This window comes from Onychostoma macrolepis, chromosome 23 (genome assembly GCF_012432095.1).
Source record: "Onychostoma macrolepis isolate SWU-2019 chromosome 23, ASM1243209v1, whole genome shotgun sequence".
In the NCBI taxonomy this organism is placed as follows: domain Eukaryota; kingdom Metazoa; phylum Chordata; class Actinopteri; order Cypriniformes; family Cyprinidae; genus Onychostoma; species Onychostoma macrolepis.
In genome coordinates, this window is record NC_081177.1 from 8,910,776 (window position 1) to 8,936,926 (window position 26,151).

Below are 26,151 nucleotides of genomic sequence, written 5' to 3' on the forward strand. Positions count from 1 at the left end.
TAGCAACAAAATAATTACAAACACGGCGGCCAATCACAAACGACGGGAGGCGTGCCTTACATTCAGCCTTTCTGAATGTTTACTTCCGTCAATATTCAAAGAAAAGCAGAAAATTATCATCATAACAAAGGATTCGCTGTAAGTAAAGTTAAATATACGTTTATTATGAATACAAATACACGGTTTTGCGAGTAAAACAACGATAGAGTTAGAGATTTGAGCTGTCTTTAGTGCTTTGTCAACGTTTAAAAAGATAAGGTTCTTGGCAGGGTTTGCATTTGAGCAAAATTATTGGCAGTAACGTTAGTTGTTCAAAGAGCAAGAGCTCATCTACAATTTTCAAATTAACATCAAAATGCGTCATTTTTGTTTTTACAAAGATAATGTTTTACATCAAGATTGTGAAACAAGGCTCTTAAGCCTTGAACGACTGTTATTGTGTGTTGTCTGATCAGATCAGGATATTATTGTTTCATTACGTGATATGTGATAAGCCTTTGTTGAGTTATAATGGTTTGAGATAAGAGTCTCTTGTATTCAGATCTCTGGAGCAGGTGGAAGATGCCGTTCTTGGGCCAAGATTGGAGATCACCAGGCTGGAGCTGGATCAAAACTGAAGACGGCTGGAAACGCTTTGAATATTTCAGCCACAAACTGGGAGACAACATCAATGAACTTTCCTTGGAAGAGTAAGAAATGCTTTGAATTATGTCAGTGTAATGTGGTGATAGTTTTTGGGGATCAAACCTGCAACCTTTTAGTTACCACCTCCGATCTTTAACCACCTCAGAAAAGCATTGAGGAAGAGACTAAAAAGGAAGTGTGTATGTGGCATGTGGGAAGTCAGGTATCCGTGTTTAGAACTGGTGTGTGTTATTTTCACCGTCTGTGGTTATCGTCTGGAGTAGTGTAAAATAGACAGCTGTGAACTGGTTTTGAATGTATTCAGACGATGATACACTGCCTGAGCTAAAAACACCTTAGTCTGACCATGCTGTCATGGAAACAGACCTGAGGTCGGTCAGACAGACTACGAGGAAACGTGAACATTTGAAACCGTCTGGATGTGTGAAGACGCAAGTAGGTGTTTGCATAGTTTTAGTGTACCTCAGCATCACATGTGATCTCTGTGTTAAATTTCACTAGACAATAGAGCGAACACTCACCTGTGTAAGCTAAAACATCTTCAGATCTTCAGAACTCATTTAGCAATACTTGGATTAATAATTAAAAAGAACTTGCAAGTTTGTGTAAACAAACAGATAACAGTCTAAATTGCATGCTTCCAATCTGTTTATTGCACAATCATATGCTTTTTGTAGGTCACTCTGAATAATATGGCTTAAAGAGAAATGTAATGTCTAAAGCGTATTTTGTTATAGTCATCATAATACACTTTACCTTATTAACTTTACAGATTGGACAATGACAAGGAGAATGTCTACGTGGGAGATGTCTGTGAAGTAGCTGCCAAGAAGAGAAAAAAAGACTTCTTCAACAACAACACTAAGTCACAGTGTAAAAATTATATAATATTTTATTACATCACACTTATTTATCACAACAATAGTTTCTTTAGACAGTGGGCCATTATTCAGTTTAGTGTTCATTATACAAAAATATATGACCACAGAATGCTACAAGTGTCCAATCAGAATCAAGGTTTCTAGAGAGCTGTGCAATGACTACTAATTTACACCTTTTTAACATCTTAGCCAATCACAGATAAATGCGGATATAATCCTAAGCAGTTGGAAATGCTGTCATAGTTTACTCACCCTCAAGTTGTTCTAGACATCAGCATTTCTTTCTTCTGTGGAACACAAAAGAACATATTTTGAAGGAAATTTGGTAACCACACAGCTTCAGTTCCCATTGATTTGAAACTGTTTGGTTACCAACATTTTTCAAAATAACTTCTTTTACGTTCCACAGAAAAAAGAATGCCATACACTTTTGGAACAACATAGGTGCGAGTAAGTGAGAGAATTTTCATTTAGAATTTTCACATACCTTGAACGTTATAGTATATAGATTAAATATGTTGTATTGTTTTTCTCAGTTTTGTTCCAGGAGAGGTGGATCTACGTTCAGAAGGAGAGTACGCGAGAGGTGAGATGAATAATGTCATAGCATCAACATGTACAAGACTCAAATAGTAGCAAACAAACAACATGAGTCATAGAACGTTTAATGTCATTGTTTACATATCACAGTTCTCCCATGGGTAGTCTTTTCTAACCTTTGTCAAATGCGAACCGTGTGTTTGTTGTTGCAGAGGCATGGGTACTGTACGCTTGGGGAGGCCTTCAATCGTCTAGACTTTTCCAGCGCCATTCAGGATGTGAGGCGATTCAACTATGTGGTCAGAGTAAGAAAGCTCCGACCTTCGCTGAACAATTGCAAGAATGCCTCTCTCCATTTGATTTACTTACTCTGCTTCCCTTCTGTATCCTCTCTCACTTTGTCCACTCTGTTTACTTCTCTTAGCTTCTGCAGTTGATTGCCAAATCCCAGCTGACGTCTTTGAGTGGAGCTGCTCAGAAAAACTATTTCAATGTCCTGGAGAAGATTGTGAGAAAAGGTGAGAAGACCAGTTGTATAGAAAATGCAGAAGACATAATGTCCTGATATATGTGCATATACAAATATAAATGTATATTTGTATGTTTTTTTTTAATTGCGCAGTTCTGGATGACCATCAGAACCCACGACTGGTCAAGACGTTGTTGAATGATCTAAGCTCCACACTCTGCATCCTCATCCGAGAAGTTGGGAAGTCTGTGCTGATCGGCAACATCAACATTTGGGTCTGCCGTTTAGAAACCATCTTAAACTGGCAGCAGCAGCTCAACAATTTACAAATTCCAAAGGTAGTCTTTTCATAATTTTCTTAAGGGTTAGGCATGGGCAAAAGTGGGTCAGTGGGTTTTCTGAATGAGTTCTGAATGAGCACCAAAAAAGAAAAAGAAATCAATTAATTTGTATAAATGCACAGATCAGTTTCACAGTCAACACACATCTAGTTATGAGTAGCGGGATGATTAATAAATAATATGATTATATTATTATTCTATATCATTTAAAAATTTTTGTTACAGTATACATTTATTATATAAAATTGAAATGTTATTATATAATTAATATTAAATAATAACCTCAAATGAATTAAAATTCAATAAACTAATAAATAATTAAACATTACTAAATAATTAATACAAATAAATATCACATTTATTTAAGGCCAAATTACTAAATATTATTAAAAAGCAGAAATATAATAACCAATGGTAAAATCTGATATATAATGCTAAATATGTCTTGTTGCAGCAAGTTTCAAATGGCATGACACTGAGCGACCTCCCTTTGCACATGCAAAACAACATCCTGTATAAGTTTAGTGATGCCTGTGACATCATCAGTCTGGGACAAGCCACACCAACACTGCAAATGCTCAGTGAGGACCGGCGACTGTGGAAGAATCTGTGCCAGTTTCATTTTGCTGAGAAACAGGTGAGGAATAAGACTTTATTAAATCACTCATAAACAGTCCTAATTGGATGATTCATCAGTTAGCGATACTGTCATTACCATCACACGCAAATCCACGTATACTATATCAATATTTAATTTAGTCATGCTTCAAATTGAAGAATTGCCCGGATATAATTGTCTGTTTAAGCACTTGATAATAATCATTTAATCTCTTTGGAGATTAAAAATAGCTGAAAGTTGGGTCAGTGGCCTAATTGACCACAAGATGGCAGTCAGGCATTTTCCTCACAGAGCTCACTGTTTGTGTGTTCAGTTCTGCAGGCATTTGATTCTGTCAGAGAAGGGCCATGTGGACTGGAAGCTGATGTTTTTCACACTTCAGAAATACTACCCTCAGAAAGAACAGTATGGAGACACTCTGCAGTTCTGCAAGCACTGTAGCATCCTCTTCTGGAAAGTAAGAAATCTTTATTTAAATGCCAAACATTCTGGACTGTGAATAAACAGCAAGACCTCCCTCCTTGTTACTATTTAGATTTAAGTGCTCTTCTAAAACTTTTCCCTTATTGAAGCCTTGTACAGAATGTGCACACTTGATTGCTCCTACAGTACCCTTGCATGCTTTTTTGTGTGTGCAAATATCTTCTATAATTGCAGTTTGTTGGCAGAAAACCTTATAGCCACAATTATTAACATATAGGGGACCAACATTAACTCTGTAGTACAGGTGCTGGTCATATAATTAGAATATCATCAAAAAGTTGATTTATTTCACTAATTCCATTCAAAAAGTGAAACTTGTATATTATATTCATTCATTGTACACAGACTGATATATTTCAAATGTTTATTTCTTTTAATTTTGATGATTAGAGCTTACAGCTCATGAAAGTCAAAAATCGGTATCTCAAAATATTAGAATATTACTTAAGACCAATACAAAGAAAGGATTTTTAGAAATCTTGGCCAACTGAAAAGTATGAAAATGAAAAGTATGAGCATGTACAGCACTCAATACTTAGTTGGGGCTCCTTTTGCCTGAATTACTGCAGCAATGCGGCGTGGCATGGAGTCGATCAGTCTGTGGCACTGCTCAGGTGTTATGAGAGCCCAGGTTGCTCTGATAGTGGCCTTCAGCTCATCTGCATTGTTGGGTCTGGTGTCTCTCATCTTCCTCTTGACAATACCCCACAGATTCTCTATGGGGTTCAGGTCAGGCGAGTTTGCTGGCCAATCAAGCACAGTAACACTATGGTCATTGAACCAGCTTTTGATACCTTTGACAGTGTTGGCAGGTGCCAAGTCCTGCTGGAAAATGAAATCAGCATCTCCATAAAGCTTGTCAACAGAAGGAAGCATGAAGTGCTCTAAAATTTCCTGGTAGATGGCTGCGTTGACTGTGGACATCAGAAAACACAGTGGACCAACACCAGCAGATGACATGGCAGCCCAAATCATCACAGACTGTGGAAACTTCACACTGGACTTCAAGCAACATGGATTCTGTGCCTCTCCACTCTTCCTTCAGACTCTGGGACCTTGATTTCCAAATGAAATGTAAAATTTACTTTCATCTGAAAAGAGGACTTTGGACCACTGAGCAACAGTCCAGTTCTTTTTCTCCACAGCCCAGGTAAGATGCTTCTGACGTTGTCTCTGGTTCAGAAGTGGCTTGGTAGCCCTTTTCCTGAAGACGTCTGAGCGTGGTGACTCTTGATGCACTGACTCCAGCTTCAGTTCTCTCCTTGTGAAGCTCTCCCAAGTGTTTGAATCAGCTTTGCTTGACTGTATTCTCAAGCTTGCTGTCATCCCTGTTGCTTGTGCACCTTTTCCTACCTAAATTCTTCCTTCCAGTCAACTTTGCATTTAATATGCTTTGATACAGCACTCTGTAAACAGCCACACCTTTCAGTAATGACCTTCTGTGACTTACCGTCTTTGTGGAGGGTGTCAATGTTCGTTTTTTGGATCATTGCCAAGTCAGCAGTCTTCCCCATTATTGTGGTTTCAAAGAACAAGAGATACCCAGAATTTATACTGTAGGGATGGTCATTTATTCAAACTCAAATGTAAATATTCTAATATTTGAGTATTTGAGATACTGATTTTTGACTTTCATGAGCTGTAAGCTCTAATCATCAAAATTAAAAGAAATAAACATTTGAAATATATCAGTCTGTTTGAATGAATATAATTTACAAGTTTCACTTTTTGAATGGAATTAGTGAAATAAATCAACTTTTTGATGATATTCTAATTATATGACCAGCACCTGTATATACTCTACCGTTAAAACATTTGGGGTCAGTAAGATTTGTTAAATGTTTTTATAAAGGCTCTTTTTTGGTGGACTATTCCTTTAAGGCCTCAGTCTCTATAAGCTCTGGGCACCAAAAAAGAGAAGTAGTATTGTGCAATGTTTGAAATAACAATTGCAATGCTGCATAATATTTTTGTTTTCAGGATTCTTTGATGAATACAAAGTTCATATGAAAAGTATTTATTTGAAATATAAATCTTTTGTAGCATTGTAAATGTCATTTTTGATCAATTGAATGCATTTTTGATGAAAAAGTAATAATTTATTGAAGAAAATATTCTTTCTTGCCCCAAATGTTTAAACAGTAGCGTATTTAAAAGAATAGCTCATCTAAAAATGAAAATTAATTCACAGAAATGACAGAAGTTGAAAAATGACATACTTATTTTCACTTTGAAAAAGTTTAATTTCAACACTTTCGGTTTATATCTATTAATTTTACCCTCTGTAATATCAGCCCTCTTGCTGTACCCTTTGACCTTTTAATTTTTTTCCTGTTCTCCTCCTGGTCCCTTATCTCCTAAAGGACAGACACCTGGCTTTGATTTTTAAGGTACATGCTAAATCTTATATGAGTGTGCCAGCGTTTTGAAATAAGTGTCTGTAAATAAAATTTATTTTGCTTCATCAATCATTTTTTTTTCTCTCATCACCTCTGTCAACTTTATTCTGTTTCTGTCCATCATTCTGTCTTTCACCTCAGTCCATTCAAATCAGCTGGACTTTATCTGTTTTTTTTTGTATTCATTTTAATATTTGAGTGGATATATATATCTAAATGTCATTTCCCCATTTGCTTTTTTTATGTCGTTAGTATGTTCCACAAAGTTATACACTAATGCTTGAACCGCACGAACATACATACAATGATTATTATTTTTGCTAATACTAATTAGGAATTTGAACAAACCTCTAACGTATTACAGCGCTAGATAGTAACTGGTTATATGTAATCTGGATTAGGGATGCATCGATCCGATATTTAGGATCGGTATCGGCTCCGATACGGTCATTTTCTGCGGATCGGGTATCGGTCAGAAGAGACCGATCCAAATCCGATATTGTGCGTATACTATTCTGTGTTATTGTTGAGCCCCACGAAAGGCACAAAAACATTATAAAGCACCATAAAGTTTTCGTGCAATATATTTCAAGTGTTCTGAAGCTGTTCCATCGTTTAATCTGAGGTGCAGATGAATATTTAAATCGTTAAATTCAGGTAAACGCTTCTCTCCGCTGCGTCTGTCTGTCATCCTCCATTCAGCGTCAAACTGCGTGTCACGTTCGGTTACTACAGTCAAACTCTCTTCAAGAGCGCACAGTAACTGAGGTTTAAAACTGTTAAAACTAACGCACAGATTTAATACACTACGCATCAATATCTTTTCCCTTTGTACTTTGAACTTTTCTATGCGGACTCGGAGGGCTGCGCAGCCTGCGCGCTGTGACTCCGTGTTGCTTTAAGCGCATCATTCTGCACTCAGGATGCGCATAAGCACTTTGTGCCGCTCTGTATTGGCGCCTTTCGTTTTATAATAGTTTTGCGCAATGAAAGATTATTAATAGTCTTTCTTGTTCTGTCCTATCTATCATATAGATGCCTTCATTACTGTGCTATAGATTTAAAAGAAATGTCTTTTAATTGTATAGTATATATTTATATATAAATGCATTTGTTTGTTTTTTCATGAATGTATTTTACAATAATACAAAGAAGCAATGTGTACCATTTTACCAGACTTAGTCGTACACTTATTCACTTTTATTTGTAATTAAAAATGTTTCACTAGGTTTTATAAAATTGTGCACCCATGATTTTTCTAGAGTATCTTTTGCTGCTGAATTATCCACTAACCTAGTTTATAATAGTATTTATGTCATAGATTATGATTATATATTTTTTTTCATTAAAATGAAGTTATCTATATGTAGTAGATTGTGTTTAACACAAAAGAGTGATGATCAGGTCAACACAGAGAAGTGTAGAAGTTCTACTTCGAATAAAAAAAAAAACTGCGCTGGTATCGGATTGGATTGGTATCGGCAGATACTCACAATTTTTGGGATCGGATCGGATCGGTTTTGAACAAATGGTATCGTTGCATCCCTAATCTGGATTAGGTTACACTTAAAATAATATGATAAACAAATCAAGTCAAAAGTAATCTAAAAGTAGTCCAAATACATGATTTAAAATGTGTAATCTAATAGATTACATTACGAACTAGAATTTTACTAAGTACAAATCAGTAACGGGCTACAATTATTTCTAAGTAATTTACCAAGTACTGGTAACTCATCTTCTAGATTATTAAAATGTTTTTCACGCTAAGAAAAAAAGTTATTTTAAGAACTGTTCATTTGAAAGGCTCTTTGGGGAACCCAAAATGGTTCTTCCAAGTCATCACTGTAAAACCCCCCCTTTTGGAACGGTCTATTTTTAAGAGGGAAGAAGGGACCCTAGCAACCAACCAATGTGGCAGTGACTTTTTCACGGACAAAAAGCACACGCATTTTCATGAGAAAATGTTTCAAATTGATTTTGACCGCTCTCTCTTTCCATCTCAGGACTCGGGACATCCTTGCACAGCGAACGACCCAGACAGCTGCCTCACCCCCGTCTCTCCTCAGCACTTCATAGACCTCTTCAAGTTCTGAAATTCAGAATGTTCTTGGACCTCTCACCTTTTGATCTCCTTTGCAAACAAACACCTCTAACCAAGACTCTGAAACTGATCAAATATTTTCGACTTTTCAACTCTGTGCTCCAAACCACGTCCTTTCCTCTCCTCTTTTACGTTTCCCAGACGGTCGTTCTGTGATTAAAACATTCAAACTTCCCGAAAACGTAACTAATGATTGAATTTTCTGTTGCCTCACCCAAACTTTAAGGGCTTATGGAAAGATGTCATAATATTAGTGTTTCTTTTGTATTGTCCTTTTTTTTTTTTTTTTCTCGTTGCGTTCTCAGAGAATTCATTTGCTCTTTAAGCACAGAAAGATGGGAGATGAACAGCAAAAATAGGCGAGATATGTGAAGGATTGTTTGTGAAAAAAGGAAAAAAAGAACAAACTTGCTTTTGGGAAAGACAAACTGAAGCGAAAAGTGTGGGAGATCCTAAGCAGAGGTTATCTTGTCTTTTTGCGTATGTATTTTCCTTTCTATACCAATGAAATGCACGTCAGAAGTAGTCGTAGGTTAATGTTTACGTGGGTTCTCGTGTTGTTTTGTCATGCTGTGCGTATATATTTGATGCGTTAACACTAAAGTGTACATTTGCTGCACAAAACAACTTTTTACGATACACTTTTGTCAAATCTGTCGTGAGGGCAGATGGAAAATCTAATGTAAGCTTTGCTATTTATGAACAAATGTATTTTATATCCTTTCTCTGAACTTTGTAATATTCCTTTACTACTCCAGTAATATAAATGTCATTGAAATGGGTTAAGTGTAGGATGTATTTGGTACTATCAAGCATCTGCAAGAAACATGGTTACCTAAAATAATTAAAACTTTTGTGAAATAGCCTAGGACTTGCGATTTTTTTTTTTTTTTTTTTTTGGTGAGCAGGAAAAAGGCTGAGAGAGACCAAGGCATAGTAATAATTCACCAAGAATGGAAATTTGCTGAACATTTACAAACCCACAGGCCATCCAAGATGTTGGTGAGTTTGTTTCTTCGTCAGAACAGATTTGGAGAAATTAAGCATTATATCACTTGCTCACTAATGTATCCTCTACAGTGAATGGGTGCTGTCAGAATGAGTCCAAACAAATGATAAAAACATCACAATCATGCTGTCATGCTGTCAGAACTCAATGAACGTCTATCAATTAACGTCTTGTGAAAAGTTGTGTATGTAAAATACAAATCCATCGTTAAGGTGCTTTAACTTTAAAATGTTACTTCCAGCTAAAATATGAGTTGTTTATCCATAATATTGCTTTAAGTGAAAAATTCATCTTGTCTGAATCAGGAGAGAAATATGAACAGCGTGCTTGATTTAACTATGAAAACCGTCCAAAACGGCTCTAAATAAAATATGTGGATTTTGTTTTTCAAAAACATTTAAAAACCTTAGCGATGAGTACAAAGTAACTTTTTATTCAGCTTCACCAACATATCTGAACCCCTGGAACAACATTTTATTATTTGCATTTAAATCATAATACAGAAAAAAAAAAAATCATTCAGTAGTATCAAGATAGAAATCAAAATAAGATTCTCGCAAAGGCCCAAAATATAAAGAGCAAAATCTGAAACTAACAATTTGTAATCATCTTTCAAAGTTAAACACATTGGTAGACTAGTTATATAAAGCTACTGTGAACAACTGAGAGCAGCAAACCCACTTACTTTCAGAATCAGCAATAAGACACTAAGGAATGTTCTTCTAGCAAACCTAGATCTTAGGCAGTTCAATGGCATCGGCCAAAAGGTTATAAAACACATTTTATATTAGACTTCTAAACGATGATTATCATTTTTTTCGTGTTGGGGGTATTGGAAGACAATAACTGGTTGACATGTGATCACACTACAAAATGAATTTTAAGTCGAGGCACCGGAAAGAAGAATCGGCACAGCTCTTGAGGTCTTTGGAAGGCTTCAAATATTAAGGTTTGAAACAGAAATCTGGATACTCATCCAACCTGCTTCAAAACTTAGTTTCAATCCTAGAAGACCGTGTTTTCCCCAAATGAATCCATTAACTATAATTAGCTGTTTGATTAAAGCTCAAAATCTCCAGCGACAGAACCGAGCACATATATGTCTTCCCTGTATGTCTTATCAAGTCACAGTAAGTTCTTCTTGTGACTGAATAGTGGCACTGAATAAATTGTAAGCATGATCAAAATGGCAAGTAGTTTGGGATTATAGCAAGAAAATCATTGCATAGAGTAATTACAGTACTTATTAAGATTGTGAATCAGCAGGCAGTAAATCTACACTGATCAGTGGAAGGCGTTTCTACATCATTTCACATTCACTCTTCAACTACATAGCGGAATAAATTAACGACAAGTCACAAGTGAATCGAGGATTCAAGCAGGAGTGAGTATATGGCGATTGAGACTGTGACGATGGGTACTAATCGGCACTAATAAAACGTGGATTTAAAGAGACAGAGTTCACCTACAAAATGAATATTCTGTCGTCGTTTATTCACCCTTATGTCACCACAAACCAGTTTGATTTTATTCTGTGAAAAAGAGAAGTTTAGCAGAGACTGGAGAAGGATGAATGAAGACTTATTGCTGTATTCACTGACATAGGCTGTTTCTCACATAATATCCGGACTGTAATTTGGAATATATATATGATACTTTGTTGTCATTTTAGCAGCTACCATGTCTTTTAAATGGACAACAGACCTTGGTCAGGATAGCGCCATATTTATTTTTTAACAGGGATGAAAACGAGGTTGTGAGAGATAGAAGTAGAACAGTGCGTTCAATGTATTGTACCGCTATTTAAAAACATGCTGATTGTTAAGCCTTCAAAATGTCTTTCTGAAAAACGTTTGGTAGACAAAAACTTAATAAAACAGTTTTGAAAGACCTGTAAGACCTGCATACAGTACATACTATTGTAAAGACTGTAAAGTCTATCCCTCACAGACTCGTTATCGTCTGCGTTAAATTCAATATGGTGTCTGACTGAGGTTTATGGTTCTTGGGATTCTGCTAATCTTCATCTTGTGTGTTTATCATCATCAAAACAGCCTGGAGGAACATTTAAAAAATCAGGTTTGGAATGACATGAGGGTGAATAAATGACGATTTTCATTTTTGGTTGAACTCTCCCTTTGAGTGTTTAAATGCCTTTTATAGCCTTTAAAAATAATGTACAAAACAGCATGGTGATTAACTATGAGTACATCCAGTGATTTCTCTAAAGGAGCTCCATTCAAAAGTTGGACATACATTTTATATCAAATGGGAAAGTGACAATAAATCGTTGACAGGCGTTGGAAGCAGGCACTCTTGGTCTGAGGGTCCTATTCTTCACATCGGTGGGCTGTCCAATTAGAGTTGGTATACAAGGGGGTGTGGCCATCCTCACAGACATTAATATGTAAATCATTTTAGCCCCTCCCAATTACTCTCTGATAGGCTGGCTGGACTTCGGCGACGAACGGCGGCTAATTTATCTCGCGCCCGAGCCGCCCACTGGGCAGGGCCGCCCATCTGTGATTCAGTCAGACTAGCGTAACGAGACGAGTCCTCCTCCGAACCCAAGCCAACCCAGGACGGCAAACCCAGAGAATGCGGCAGAGACAGTGACAGAGGGGAGGACAACGGGGACGAGTCGCTTCTCTTCTTCTCCAGATCATTTTTTTCCTCCTCCATTCCATCATTCAGCTGAGGTGGCTCCCAGCCCTCAATCTTGTCGATCTTCTTTGTGGGTGTGATTTGCTTCATCGTCATTGTGATGCTGTCCCACAGACAGTGCGCTTTGTCTTTTTCTGGATTGGCTTTACTCTTGTCATCCTCCCAGTTTTTCTTAGCAGACCTGAGAGAGAATGAAGAAGCCCGATTTATTATAAAGTGAAAATGTTTTACCATAAAAAGTGATTAACACCTCTGGTACTGCTTGGATGACTGAAAAATAAATTCAATAATTACACAAATTAAGCAAATTCCAAGAAATTTCTGCAAATATACAGTGCCCTCCAAAAGTATTGGAACAGTGAAGACAAAATTGTTCTGTTGGCTGTGGAGTCAAGACATTTGCAAATATGATGAAAAGATGAATATGAGACAAAACTACAGAATGTCACATTTTATTATTAGACGTTTCAACACATACATGTTTTACCAAATAAAAAGAAAAGCACTTTTACAGTTCATCCCACTCATTGATGTGAGCATAAGTATTGGGACAGTTGAACATAAGGCAGATATGAAAGATCAAAAGCCATTATTTAGTTGCAGATCCCTTGCACACAATCACAGCAGTGAGTCTGTGACTCATAGACATCACCAGACTCTTGCTCTCATCTTTTGAAATACTTTTCCCAGCCTTTAATGCAGCCAATTCCAATTGTTGCTTGTTTGGGGAGTTTCTGCCTTTACTCTCCTCTTCAGCTGGTGAAATTCATGTTCAATCGGATTTAAATCTGGAGACTGATTTGGACAATCTAAGACTTTCCATTTCTTGACTGAACTGGCAGGGTGTTTTGGGTCATTGTCCTGATGCAATATGAAGCACTTCCCAATGAATCTGGTGGCATTTTCTTGAATATTGGTAGGCAAGATGGTTTTGTACCCTTCCAAATTCATTCTGCTACTGTCATCATACATTAAGTCATCAGTAATGTTGAGAGGGTCTGTTCCAGAGGCAGCCATGCATGCCCATGCCATGACACCACCTCCACCATGCTTTACAGATGAGGCTGTATGCTTGGGATCATTGCAGTTCCCTTTTTTCCTCCACATTTTTGCTTTCCCATTGCTTAGATAAAGGTTCATCTTTGTCTCATCGGTCCATAAACACAGTTCCAAAACTCTTCTGGCTCACTTTTGTGCTTTTTTGCAAACTCTAATCTTGCCTTTCTATTTTTGGAACTGGTCAGAGGTTTGTATCTTGCTGTGTAGCATCTGTATTTCTGTGTCAAAGGCTCCCGAGGACAGTAGATTGTCAGAGCATCACCCCAGCTTTCTGGAAGTTGTTGGTGATTTTACAGACACATCTTTTAGGATTCATTTTCACAGATTTTATGATTTGTCTGTCATCAACTACTGTTGTTTTCTCAGCCGATCAGGTAGTTGTTGGTTGCTGGTGTCGCTGGTGGTTTCCAAACTCATGATTTGTCCATGCCCTTTGTTTTTGCTAGAGCTCTAATTGACTTCCTCTTTTCTTTTAGCATCCAAATTGCTTGCTTTTCTCTCAAAGTCAGCTCCCTCATCTTCATCCTGGTTTGTGTGTGTCGTCATCGAATACAAGGCTCAGAATGCAGAAGTAATGTATATAACTGATACGACACATTCCCTGCTTTTAATATCTGAAGAATTAATGCAACAGGACACAGCTGATCACTTAGAAAGACCTGTGAGGCAACTGTTCCAATACTTATGCTCACATCAGATCGAGGGATGAAACTCTAAAAGTGCTGAACGTCTTAGCTGGTAAAACATCTGTGTTGAATCACCCAATAATAAAATGTGACATTCTGTAGTTGTGTCTCATATTCATCTTTTAATCATATTTGTAAATGTCTTGACTCCACAGGAAACAGAACAATTTTGTCTTTACTGTTCCAATACTTTTGGAGGGCACTATATATATATATATATATATACAGTGAGGAAAATAAGTATTTGAACACCCTGCTATTTTGCAAGTTCTCCCACTTAGAAGTCATGGAGGGGTCTGAAATTGTCATCGTAGGTGCATGTCCACTGTGAGAGACATAATCTAAAAAAAAAAAATCCAGAAATCACAATGTATGATTTTTTTAACTATTTATTTGTATGATACAGCTGCAAATAAGTATTTGAACACCTGAGAAAATCAATGTTAATATTTGGTACAGTAGCCTTTGTTTGCAATTACAGAGGTCAAACGTTTCCTGTAGTTTTTCACCAGGTTTGCACACACTGCAGGAGGGATTTTGGCCCACTCCTCCACACAGATCTTCTCTAGATCAGTCAGGTTTCTGGCCTGTCGCTGAGAAACACGGCGTATGAGCTCCCTCCAAAGATTCTCTATTGGGTTTAGGTCTGGAGACTGGCTAGGCCACGCCAGAACCTTGATATGCTTCTTACAGAGCCACTCCTTGGTTATCCTGGCTGTGTGCTTGGTCATTGTCATGTTGGAAGACCCAGCCTCGACCCATCTTCAATGCTCTAACTGAGGGAAGGAGGTTGTTCCCCAAAATCTCGCAATACATGGCCCCGGTCATCCTCTCCTTAATACAGTGCAGTCGCCCTGTCCCATGTGCAGAAAAACACCCCAAAGCATGATGCTACCACCCCATGCTTCACAGTAGGGATGGTGTTCTTGGGATGCTACTCATCATTCTTCTTCCTCCAAACACGTTTAGTGGAATTATGACCAAAAGTTCTATTTTGGTCTCATCTGACCACATGACTTTCTCCCATGACTCCTCTGGATCATCCAAATGGTCATTGGCAAACTTAAGTCGGGCTGGACATGTGCTGGTTTAAGCAGGGGAACCTTCCGTGCCATGCATGATTTCAAACCATGACGTCTTAGTGTATTACCAACAGTAACCTTGGAAACGGTGGTCCCAGCTCTTTTCAGGTCATTGACCAGCTCCTCCCGTGTAGTTCTGGGCTGATTTCTCACCTTTCTTAGGATCATTGAGACCCCACGAGGTGAGATCTTGCATGGAGCCCCAGTCCGAGGGAGATTGACAGTCATGTTTAGCTTCTTCCATTTTCTAATGATTGCTCCAACAGTGGACCTTTTTTCACCAAGCTGCTTGGCAATTTCCCCGTAGCCCTTTCCAGCCTTGTGGAGGTGTACAATTTTGTCTCTAGTGTCTTTGGACAGCTCTTTGGTCTTAGCCATGTTAGTAGTTGGATTCTTACTGATTGTATGGGGTGGACAGGTGTCTTTATGCAGCTAACGACCTCAAACAGGTGCATCTAATTTAGGATAATAAATGGAGTGGAGGTGGACATTTTAAAGGCAGACTAACAGGTCTTTGAGGGTCAGAATTCTAGCTGATAGACAGGTGTTCAAATACTTATTTGCAGCTGTATCATACAAATAAATAGTTAAAAAATCATACATTGTGATTTCTGGATTTTTTTTTTTAGATTATGTCTCTCACAGTGGACATGCACCTATGATGACAATTTCAGACCCCTCCATGATTTCTAAGTGGGAGAACTTGCAAAATAGCAGGGTGTTCAAATACTTATTTTCCTCACTGTATATATATATATATATATATATATATATATATATATATATATATATATAATTTTTGCTTATATGAAAGGGTACAAGGTTCAACGGTGAATTTATTATGCTGTACATACATTATGGTGTTTAGATTTGTGTTATAATGGCACAAGTCAGTCACATATGCTTCAGCAGGAAGGACAGAGGCCGGGCCACAGGGTGCGGTTTCCATTTCAGACCCTTACTTGATGGTTGACTTGCTTATTTAAAGTTACACTATATTTTTGTACAAAACCATATATGTGAGATATTCCATTGCTATGTAAAGATATATTTATCTCTATTTTTATTGCACACAGTGTGGATATGTTCATTTCTAGGCACTCAAAGGTGCCGTGTGTGTATGTCTGGTGTTAAAATACTTTTTCCTAAACTAACTTTAATATGCAGGGTCAACTAAAAGCAAGTTCATTTCCCCCAAAGACTGACTGTAAACACTGCGGCTCTGTGCTGCTCTTACAACATGGTTTTGTTTGTTTCAGCAGCCCAACATGGCAATTTCTGGCTCAACTAATGGCATGAGCTTGAAGCAGACCAAAAGATTTGGACAACGTGGTTTTGAATTTTCCCACTAAGCACATCCAATGCAGAAGCACATAAGCTAGAAACCATTGTGTTCTATTTTGAACGCCTTTGTGTGTGTGTGTGTGTGTGTGTGTGTGAGCTAATCATCTCAAAAACATTGAATTGACGTACATTCTCTCTCTTAAACATAATTAAAACATCAACAGGTCATGTTTAAGCAACTAAAAATGACAAAAAAAATAATAATAATTCACCCATGTCTATATTATCATTTGGAAGGTGTAATGAAAAAAATAAAATAAATAATACAAAATAAGCAATCAATACAAGATTAAGTAATATAAAAACCATTTTTAGGTTTTCAGAAAAGATAACTATGGCATGACATATACTGCTACTGTAATATAAAATTACTCATACATTTAAATGATATGATTTTGGTTGTCCCACCTAGCCCTACTTACTGGGTATAATCATCTAAAATTATTGTAATCATCTAAAAAAAAAAAAAGAAAATACATATTGGAATTTTGAGGCTTGCAAAACATGCTTCGTTTAGCTTTAGCTTACCCTCTTCTGTGAGAGAGAGTGACTCCTGTCAGCAAGATGTGTTCATCATCCTGAGACGGAAACAACTTCTTGTCTCCTTTTTCTCGCTTTGATTTAACCTTCTTTAATTTTGAATCCTACAAAAGGTCAAAAACAGAGTCAGAAAACATACAGAAATCACTTGTTTATTCATACAACAGCACTCTGCGCACAGTAAAGCGACTGTTTGTGTGTTATGGGTCAGAAAGACTCAACTTTGGTTTCTCAGTGAGACGGAAATACAGATGGTAAGAGATGATTGCAGGTTTAGGCCTGGCACAAACTAAGACAACTAATCACAAAAACACACATCATCTTGAACGCAGGAGTAGAAAGCTGTATCTGACGGAGAGAGGGCATCACGCAGTAAAAACAGCAAAGGCCTATGTTGATTACAGCGGGTTGTAGGGACAATGGGTCTCTGAGCAGACACACATGTGTGTATGTGTATGTGTGTGTGTGCACATGTTTTGGGTCATTTGGCGATCTGACACATTCCTTCAGACTCCCTCCTGCCTGCGTTCAGTGTGACCCTCAGGATTTGAAATACCGGCCCAGCTTTGCAGCTTATTATATAGGAAAGAACCTTTGACACAATTTCTTGCTCCCTTTCATAAGTTGTTCATTTTTTTTTTCTGACCTGCCTTGTACAGAATGTTCTCCCTTGATTTAAATAGAAAACAAAATGTAAATAATATTCACATCATATATTGGGTCATATTTGACTGCAAAATCAAAATGAAAAAAATAAATAAATAAAAATCAAGAGGATACATTGGTTAAAACATTTTTTGCATATGATATTCTTTTATTGACAATTAATGTAGTGCAAATATTATACATATATATATTTGTGTGTGTGTATATATTTTTTTGTTTGTTTTTTTGTCTTCATTTATATTCATATTTTACACACACACACACACACACACACACACGTGTGTATGTATGTACAGTATGTATCATGTGTGTGTAATATGAATATAAATTGAAAAAAAAGAAAAATGATATATACATACATACATATATATATATATATTAATATTTGTAAGCACATCATGGTAGTATTGTTGCAATCAAACATTTTTTACAGTAAGAAGACAGACATTTTTTCTGCATTATTATAAAAACAAGTTTAAAATGTTTACATGGTAAATCATAAACTTCATAAAAAAATCATGAAATAAAAAGAAATATAAATTATTCAAACATCCAAAAGGAGAAAAAAAATAATCTGATTTGATTTGATGCTGAAATATAACCCGGAAATTTTCCTGCAAGATTCACCCAGATGCATCTTTTCTAAATATGTAAAGATCTACAAGTTGCATTGCATTCATTTGTGTATCATCCAGATATTCAGCAGTTGTTGCTGCATGTCTGGAGGAATTAAAATGTACCAAACACTAAAAAAGGTAAAAGCACGTGGTTCATTTTATTCGCCACTCCCCGTCTTGTCTCAAACTAAAGACCTTTGTGTTCTGTCACTCTGCTGTGCCAAAACATGCCATCTGATTATGCACTAACACATAAATGCTTGTTATGTCGGGACCGGCTCTTATTATGAGTTCCAGCACATTTATTTAGCATTTATGAGCATTAGGAGTCTTAGGGCACATTATTCATTTCATTGGATAAACAGACGTTACTATCGAACTCGTCTTTGACCTCAAATAAAGCACAACACTCGTTTGGCTACTATCACTCCATCTGTCTTGTCCTCCCTCTCGCTCCGCTTGGTTAAAGCACGCAGTGCAAATAAACAACTGTCACTTTAACTTGAGACGGAGCTCCTGCCATCGCTGGAGGAAACAGCAGAGCTCTCTGGAAGTCTAACTGTGTCTAACTCTATCTGTTAGCCTCTAGAAAGTGGTCATATCAAGGAAAACTGATTTCTCATGATCCGTTGGGATTAAAAGAGTTCATTGTGCTGTGAAAACATGCTGTAACTTTCAGAACACAAAACTTACAAAAAGAGCAATTATTTTAAAAGAGCACACACTAAATGCTGCTATTTTTGTTCCTGGGCACTCAGTTCTGGAAGAAATTCCTATTTTTTATAACAATAATAATAAAAAAAATATATAGAATGTAAATAATAGAATGTAAAAATCTTCATTGGAAAAACATCTCTATATGTTGTTAAGCTCATTAAACCAACAAAAATGTATCACAACATTACAACCTATGATTTTAAGGGGAAAAGTATATGAAAAAAATCAAGAAAAAAATATTTTATGAAGCAATTAACTACAATCAAATGACTTACAAATTAAGAAATCATGGAATGATGCTACAATATAAAATTATGTATTTATAGTCATTGGTTGTGATTAAACAAATTAATTTCTTAATTCTCATATTATATTTTATATATATATATACGTATGTATATATGTATGTGTATATGTATGTGTGTTAGTTATAAATAGCATAAATATATATATAAACAGCAGAAAATACAGCTGTAAACAGAATCTATAGCTATTTTCATTTAGTGTAAACACATTAAGTGTAACAGGGATGGATATATATATATATATATATATATATATATATATATATTTTTTTTTTTTTTTTTTTTAGTTTGGGGAAAATTAATTGAATTCAAATTAAAAATTTAATTAAAAATTTAATAAAGAAATACAAAAATTAATTAAATAAATAAATAAACACACTATAACATAACATAAATATTTGTTATGTTGCATTGAAAAAATATTTTCATCCTAATATACAGCTACTTTTGAATAGTTGTTAATAGACCTTAGATGCTATATTGAATTTTATGTGGATGAAAATGAGGCTGAGGGGTAAGAGGAATGTGCAAAAGGCCCAAAATTACTTAATTTTCACTACTCACAAATTTCAAACCTCCGTTGTGGAGCTCTTGTCTACTGCAAGTTATTTTCGGGAAGATGTTTTGTCAGCTGAACAACTGGTATGTTGTTAAACAACAGCATAATCCAATGAACGTGCTGTACTTCTATCCTTCACAGACTCATTTTCATTCCTGTCAGAAATTAAATATGGGTAGGGTCTATGGTGAAGCTTTTTACGCTGCATAAATGTGTATTTCATTGCATTTACAGAACCAGCTGCTCATGCTAACAATACAAAGGTTAACCCCTGATTACACAGAAGCCCGAAAACAGCTGTTTAATTCTACAGGTCACAGAATAGTTCAGATATTTATTAGACGATTTAAAATATGACATGACAGCAGCAGTCCTTTGAAGGAAAGCACGCCACTGAATGTTTGCTAGTCTCAAGACGGCTTTTGCTATTGTCCAGATTGTTCTGAAAGAATGTGTCACATCCTCTCTACATGTTTAACAGATTATGCACAACACGCACATACCGTACTATTAAAATCTTGCCATTCAATGCGTCCATTCACTAAGAACTAACAAAAATAAAAATACAACAGAAATTCAGTGTTTCATATCAGGCTTTTTCACGTCACATCCTAACAATGCTGCAATGGTATTGTTTCGGACGCGGTCAACAAATTTTCGCATTTCTGTTCAAAGCAACAAAATGTTATGCATGTGTGTATTGCTGTTTGTTTACCTTTGTTGAGGGGCTCAGAACTTCCTCTGTTCCCTCAGAGTCTTTATCCTGAAAAGCAAAGGCCAAGGAGAACAAAACAATGAGAACATGCACACACACTTAAACACATGCTAATGTATACGAACACACACACACAAAAATACAAGGAATATTTTTAGCACGCTAACATAAACAAGGTCTTGCACATTTGAGGAGGGACTTGAAAATAATCTTGTTTTCTGTCAAGAAACAGTCGTAACACAAATATGGTGAGGAATTAAAAACTCCTCATATGGATATCCCACTATTTTCAAGTAATAATCTGATCTATTAGTGTTAATGTAATCATTAATGCTCTCTATTTTGGGCGATCAATCAGAACTGCTCTGGCATTCAACTTCCTGTTAAGGGTCTGACCTCTTCCCCTTCCTTCCTGCCCCACCTGCAATACTGCTGCCTCCTGGAAAGTTCTTACTCACTTCACATTTTCACTGCCCTACGGAGAGGAAACATTTAGCACTAGTGCAACAAACCGAAGAGCAAATGATGCACATTAGGTGTGTAACTGATGCTTTATCACCACAGGGAATTATGGGAAATGTAGTTGTCACACAACACTTTCACCCTCATGAACTGGGTGAAATGTTTTATCACTATTCTTCATAAACAGTACACAAAATAAAAACATACATTCATGATGAAAACCTAATTATGACTATATGTATATTTAATAAAATATATCTTTGCATCTTTGCTCTTGGGACGCCAGAATTTTTTAAGCCAATCACTTAAAAATATAATGTAAATAATCGTAAGTTTATTTTTTAATAAATATATTTATTGAGCAAAGACGCATTGAATTGATCAAAAAAATTGCAATAATATTAGTGCTTTACTGTATTTTTCGATCAAATAAATGCAGCCTTTGTGAGCAGAAGTGACTTATTTAAAAAAATTTTAATAATTTTACTGACTCCAAATGTTTTAATATATAAAATGTAAAATATCTGTAAAATATATACGAAAAAAAAAAAAAAAAAAAAGATTAAAGAGAAATCCAGAGCAAACACTTTTATTCTGAAACGGCTTGAAGGCAGAATATGATTCATACAAACAGAGGGAGAGAGAAAGATCAACCTCTATTCTGCAATGTCCATGTCATTCCTCCCTCTACCCACAACCCTCTGCCTCCTTCATTTCTACTCCCTCTCACTCACTGCCACACACCTCCACCCCATCTTACCAAAGCGTTTGGCCTGATTACAGTGTGAATACTCTCTCGAGTGCTCATTTATAAATGAAGGAGTAAATCTGAGACTGAGCAAAGAGGAATGTTTCGGATATTTTAAGTCCTTTACCCTCTGGACTCTGTCATTTCTTATGACTGTGGCATATTAGGGACAGCTCAGACCTGACTTTTCAGAAAAAAAGCTTGTGATTGAGGAATACAGGGTCATAGGAGTCCATTTATTCTGCCTTCAGTTGATTTATGAAGGAACTAACCACAATATCAACAAGACTTTACCTCAAAATAATGATGTTTACCTACTTGCAACCTGACATGGTTTAAAATACAACCAACAGCTTCATATAAACCCCTGGAACAGACAGGATATTCATCTTGATGAAACCTTGTTTATCGAAGGAAAATCAAAACTTTCTACAAAATTTAAAGTCCTGACAGGACCTGAATAGAACTGGAGCTGAGCGTAAGTGTCCTCATCCGTCGGGCTTCCTGCTTTACATACCAAGTTCTGGGTGAACAAACTGTCTAGCGGCTGAAGGAAGCGGATCTCACTGAAATATCCCTTTGTAGACCGAACAACATCAGAACATTCCTTTCCCTCTCCAACATACAACCCACAAGCCTATACCACAATTAGAATGAGCTATAAGCTTCACTAACAAAATTACCGTGGTACTACCTTGTTTTGGACATGGTACAATGGAAATAGTTTACAACAGTCATATGTTTTTGTACTTTGATAGTACCATGGTATCTGGTCCTTGCATAAACTACAAAAAAAGTACTGTGATAGTACACAGTATAGTATCAAATGGTAATACTATGGTACTTTGACATATTTTAGGGTCCTAAAGTTCATGTACCATGGTATTTACAAGATGGTATTCCAAGATAATTCCATGGTGTTACAATGGTCTTTTCAGTGCTTTTTTTGTAACTGTGTACTAGTTCAGTAGTACCATATATCAAAGTACCATGGTATTTTTTGCAAAGTACAATATGTTTGGACATGGTAATAATGGTTATTTGAATATTTACCTCGGCAATACTGAGTTTTAGTGGACATGTACTATGATAATACCATGATGTTTTTTTGAAGAACCTTGCATGCCCTTACAAAAAGAACAGTAATGGTATCAAATGAAATTTAAGTACCATGGTATGATGGTACTCCAATGTAAAACCATGGTACACATCCGAATAACATGATAGCACCATGGTAGGTTTTCAGTACTTTTTCAAAAAGTGTGTAAATACCAATGGTAAACGTTCAGTATAAACACCAAAGCACCAAGATATTTCCATATTTTTGGAAATGTTAAAATGTTTTGGCACTATCATAGTAATAATGTGTTTTTGGACATTCATATGGTTTAATATTACTAAAAATCTTCTTTTTCTTTACATAAAAGTACCATGGTGTTCCTTGAAGCTCTTTCCTTTACTTACTTTACTGTCGCAATACCATAGTACAGAGATGGTATCAGATGTTTGCTATATTACTTGGAAATATATATAAAATTTATATCAAATACTATGAAACTTTGAAAATACCATGGTATTTTTGGTACCTCATCATCTTATTTTTCACATAAATTAATTAAATAGGCAGCAGTTAGGGTAATATTGCTGCGTGTAATATTTAAAAATCTGGTCTTCTATCAATGGCCAACTTTCAGCTGGGTTTCCATCCAAACATGAAGCAAAGTTCGCAAAAAAAGGAAGAAAAAAGAAAGGAGAAGCGAATTAGGTGTGTTTCCATCAAGTTGTTTGAGCAGATGATGGTGTTATTGGTAAGCTAGTAACCAACAGTAAATAAAAAAAGTTTAGTTAGTTACGTGGCTTTAATGTTCACTACGTCAAAATGTGTTTCTATCTCCCATTATTCGCACACAAGTCAAAAACCACCTCAAGCAAGCGTAAAAACTTTTTTTGCGAATTTCAAAACTGGCGTTTCCATCACTCATTTCTGAAGCGATACTTCAAAATGCGCATAAAAACAGGGTGATGGAAACATGAGTATGAGAAGTAGACCAACCTAGTCTGACAGTCTGGTATAGCAGCTTGGCTAGTTGTCATAACATCTTTCACTATCAGACGAGGATATCAGAGCTTTTGACTGCTCTCTTTCCCATATCTGAGACAAAAAACATGTTTGTGGAACAGATCCTGTTGGGAAGAACGTGACTGTGGCCTAGTCAAGGCCGTCTACTATCACACTTGCCACAGAACACAGTGGGAATCTTTAACTTTTTAGTGCAAGCTTCTGAAATACATTAAAAAAGTGTGAGGGGGAGAGAAAGAAAGCTTATCTACAACCGTCTCCTGCTGTTACGCTGTAGGGACCTTATCTGACTCCAGCAGTCTAACAGCTGACAGCACATTAGATATGAAAGGGAGAACGGAGGCGAATGCCATGAATCTGTACTTAAACTCAGCCACAGTAAAGCCACATTTAATTAAGATAAATCTATGATCTTATCCACAAAAATCAAACTACATGATCACAGCACTGGCTCATAGAAATAGGGAAACATGAATATTACATATATTTTCATTGTCCTATTCTCTCATTCCACACTCATATTGGCCAACCCTAGTGGTCAACAGATATTAATGGTCGATGACATAAGCAGATCCAAGCAGATGATGCATATTCCAAATAAGGTGTTTACATGACCCAAAATTCTGATTAAAACAGGCCAGCTGATTCTATTCTGATTTCTAAAAACCAAACTATGGCCTAATCTGTGTATGGTAATCTGGTTAATACACATGCCATTTAAATAACCAAAATATAATCCCAAAAAGCTTGTAAACACAGATATCGTACCACACTCTTAGTCTCTCAATTCTTTTATTGTAATACTCCCATTTATATTCTCATTCTCCCATATTTGCATAACTACAAATACTCTCTTTTTGATATATTTTCATTGTCCAATTCTCTCCTTAATATTCATACTAGTCAACAGATATGGGTTTATTAGGGGCCGATGACATAAGCAAAATCAAAGGAACATTCAGTTATGCTGTATATTCCAAAAATACACTTTTGTGCTCTACACTCACATTCTACCATTATCATGTGTTTCCATGACCCCAAATTCTGATTAAAATGATTCTATTCTGATTTATAAAACCAAAATATGGCCTTATCTAGGTATGGAAATCTGGTTAATGCAAATGAAATTATGATTTAAATAACCAACATATGACCTTGTAAAGACAGTTATTTTTACTCTGTCTTTTAATCACACATTCCTATGTATATTCTCATTCATCCATGCTATAAATACTGTGTTTTTCCTATACTTGCATACTCAAAATATTCCAATTTCCCCTTCATCGCATGATCCATATGTTTCATACTTAAATACCTCCTGAACTTCATACTGTCAAACAAGAGAGATTTCAAAAGTAGGGTGACACATTAATAACTGGATTAAATTACAGGGGATGATAATTATTATTTCGCCACGGTTCTCATAATCTGACTTTACGACTCACTGACTCGGGGGCGCATCCGCTTTGTAAACAATACAGTTACTGTACAGGCAGAAATGCGACACACAGCCAAACTATTAGACTCAAGTACATCTGATCGCTCAAGTTTGAAGCCCACGGGCAACATCCCTCCTTACCTTCCTCGCGTGCTCGTGATGCCACGACACGTCGTCCTCCTCTGAAGCTTCATCCACCAGAACTTTGCTCTTGCTCTTTTTAAACATTATACGCGCAGGCAGTTCAGCTGTATCTCAGAAGCACGGTGTTTTCCAAGCCCATGGGATGCGAGTGAAGACTCTGGGTGAGGAGATCGCGAGGAGGCAGCGGTTAAATCAGAACAATAACCCGTCTGTGATCGCGCCCTGCCCTTCGCGATACCCCACACGCACACTTTCCTCCGGCCCACTATCTTCTTCTGATGAACGTCTGAGCACACGGTTGGCTGGAGCACCTGGACCGCTGCTCCTCCCATCGTGGATCAGATTGCCACTGATCAGCTGGTTGTCATGGCAACGTGGGCGGGGCCACGGCCCCCTCGGACCCTCCCACCTGGACAGGAGGTCTTATCATGAGCAGTCAAATATGTCTTTAGAGGTACAGTCAGTGTAGAAGTTTTTCATAAGCAGACTTTAGCTAACCCGCAAAATAAGACACTTAACCCAGTTTTCAAAAGCTAGGCGTAGCATTAAATGATAAAATATCAAACCCAAGTGGCAAAATCTCACTCTTTAAATAAAAAATAAAAACATTTATTAAAATGAATTTTAAAAATTGCAATACATTTTTTAGTAGCCGCAGGATGGTTTGATATTTTGCAATAGTGCACTGAATGCACTGAATGCATTCATTAAAAGTGTAGCAAATACTTTTATATAGGGCACTTTGTATAAATGTTTCTTAGGGTCACACACACTCACACACACACACACACACACACACACACACACACACACACATGTCTGGTTTGCTATCCTT

General features: G+C 36.6%; 2 protein-coding genes across 3 annotated transcripts; one reads left to right on the forward strand and one right to left on the reverse strand.

The window, feature by feature from the left end:
- fbxo25 (F-box protein 25) lies at positions 1 to 9,352 on the forward strand. 2 transcript variants are annotated; one of them, XM_058763388.1, is made up of 11 exons: positions 1 to 138; positions 542 to 689; positions 1,418 to 1,518; positions 2,063 to 2,112; positions 2,279 to 2,371; positions 2,491 to 2,584; positions 2,689 to 2,873; positions 3,331 to 3,513; positions 3,809 to 3,952; positions 6,342 to 6,368; positions 8,384 to 9,352. In XM_058763388.1, exons 2-11 carry the CDS (start codon positions 562 to 564, stop codon positions 8,471 to 8,473), a joined length of 1,095 nt encoding a protein of 364 aa, XP_058619371.1. In that variant the 5' UTR covers positions 1 to 138; positions 542 to 561; the 3' UTR covers positions 8,474 to 9,352. The 2 variants fall into 2 exon arrangements, with proteins under 2 accessions (XP_058619371.1, XP_058619372.1); XM_058763389.1 differs by lacking the exon at positions 6,342 to 6,368.
- A 555-nt stretch (positions 9,353 to 9,907) lies between these two features.
- si:ch211-225h24.2 (uncharacterized protein LOC564539 homolog) lies at positions 9,908 to 25,636 on the reverse strand. Its single transcript, XM_058763390.1, has 4 exons — positions 25,314 to 25,636; positions 20,445 to 20,492; positions 16,854 to 16,969; positions 9,908 to 12,335 (listed from the first exon to the last, which is right to left on the reverse strand). The coding sequence occupies exons 1-4, from the start codon at positions 25,398 to 25,400 to the stop codon at positions 11,903 to 11,905; spliced, it is 684 nt and encodes a 227-aa protein (XP_058619373.1). The 5' UTR covers positions 25,401 to 25,636; the 3' UTR covers positions 9,908 to 11,902.
- Positions 25,637 to 26,151: the final 515 nt, after the last annotated feature.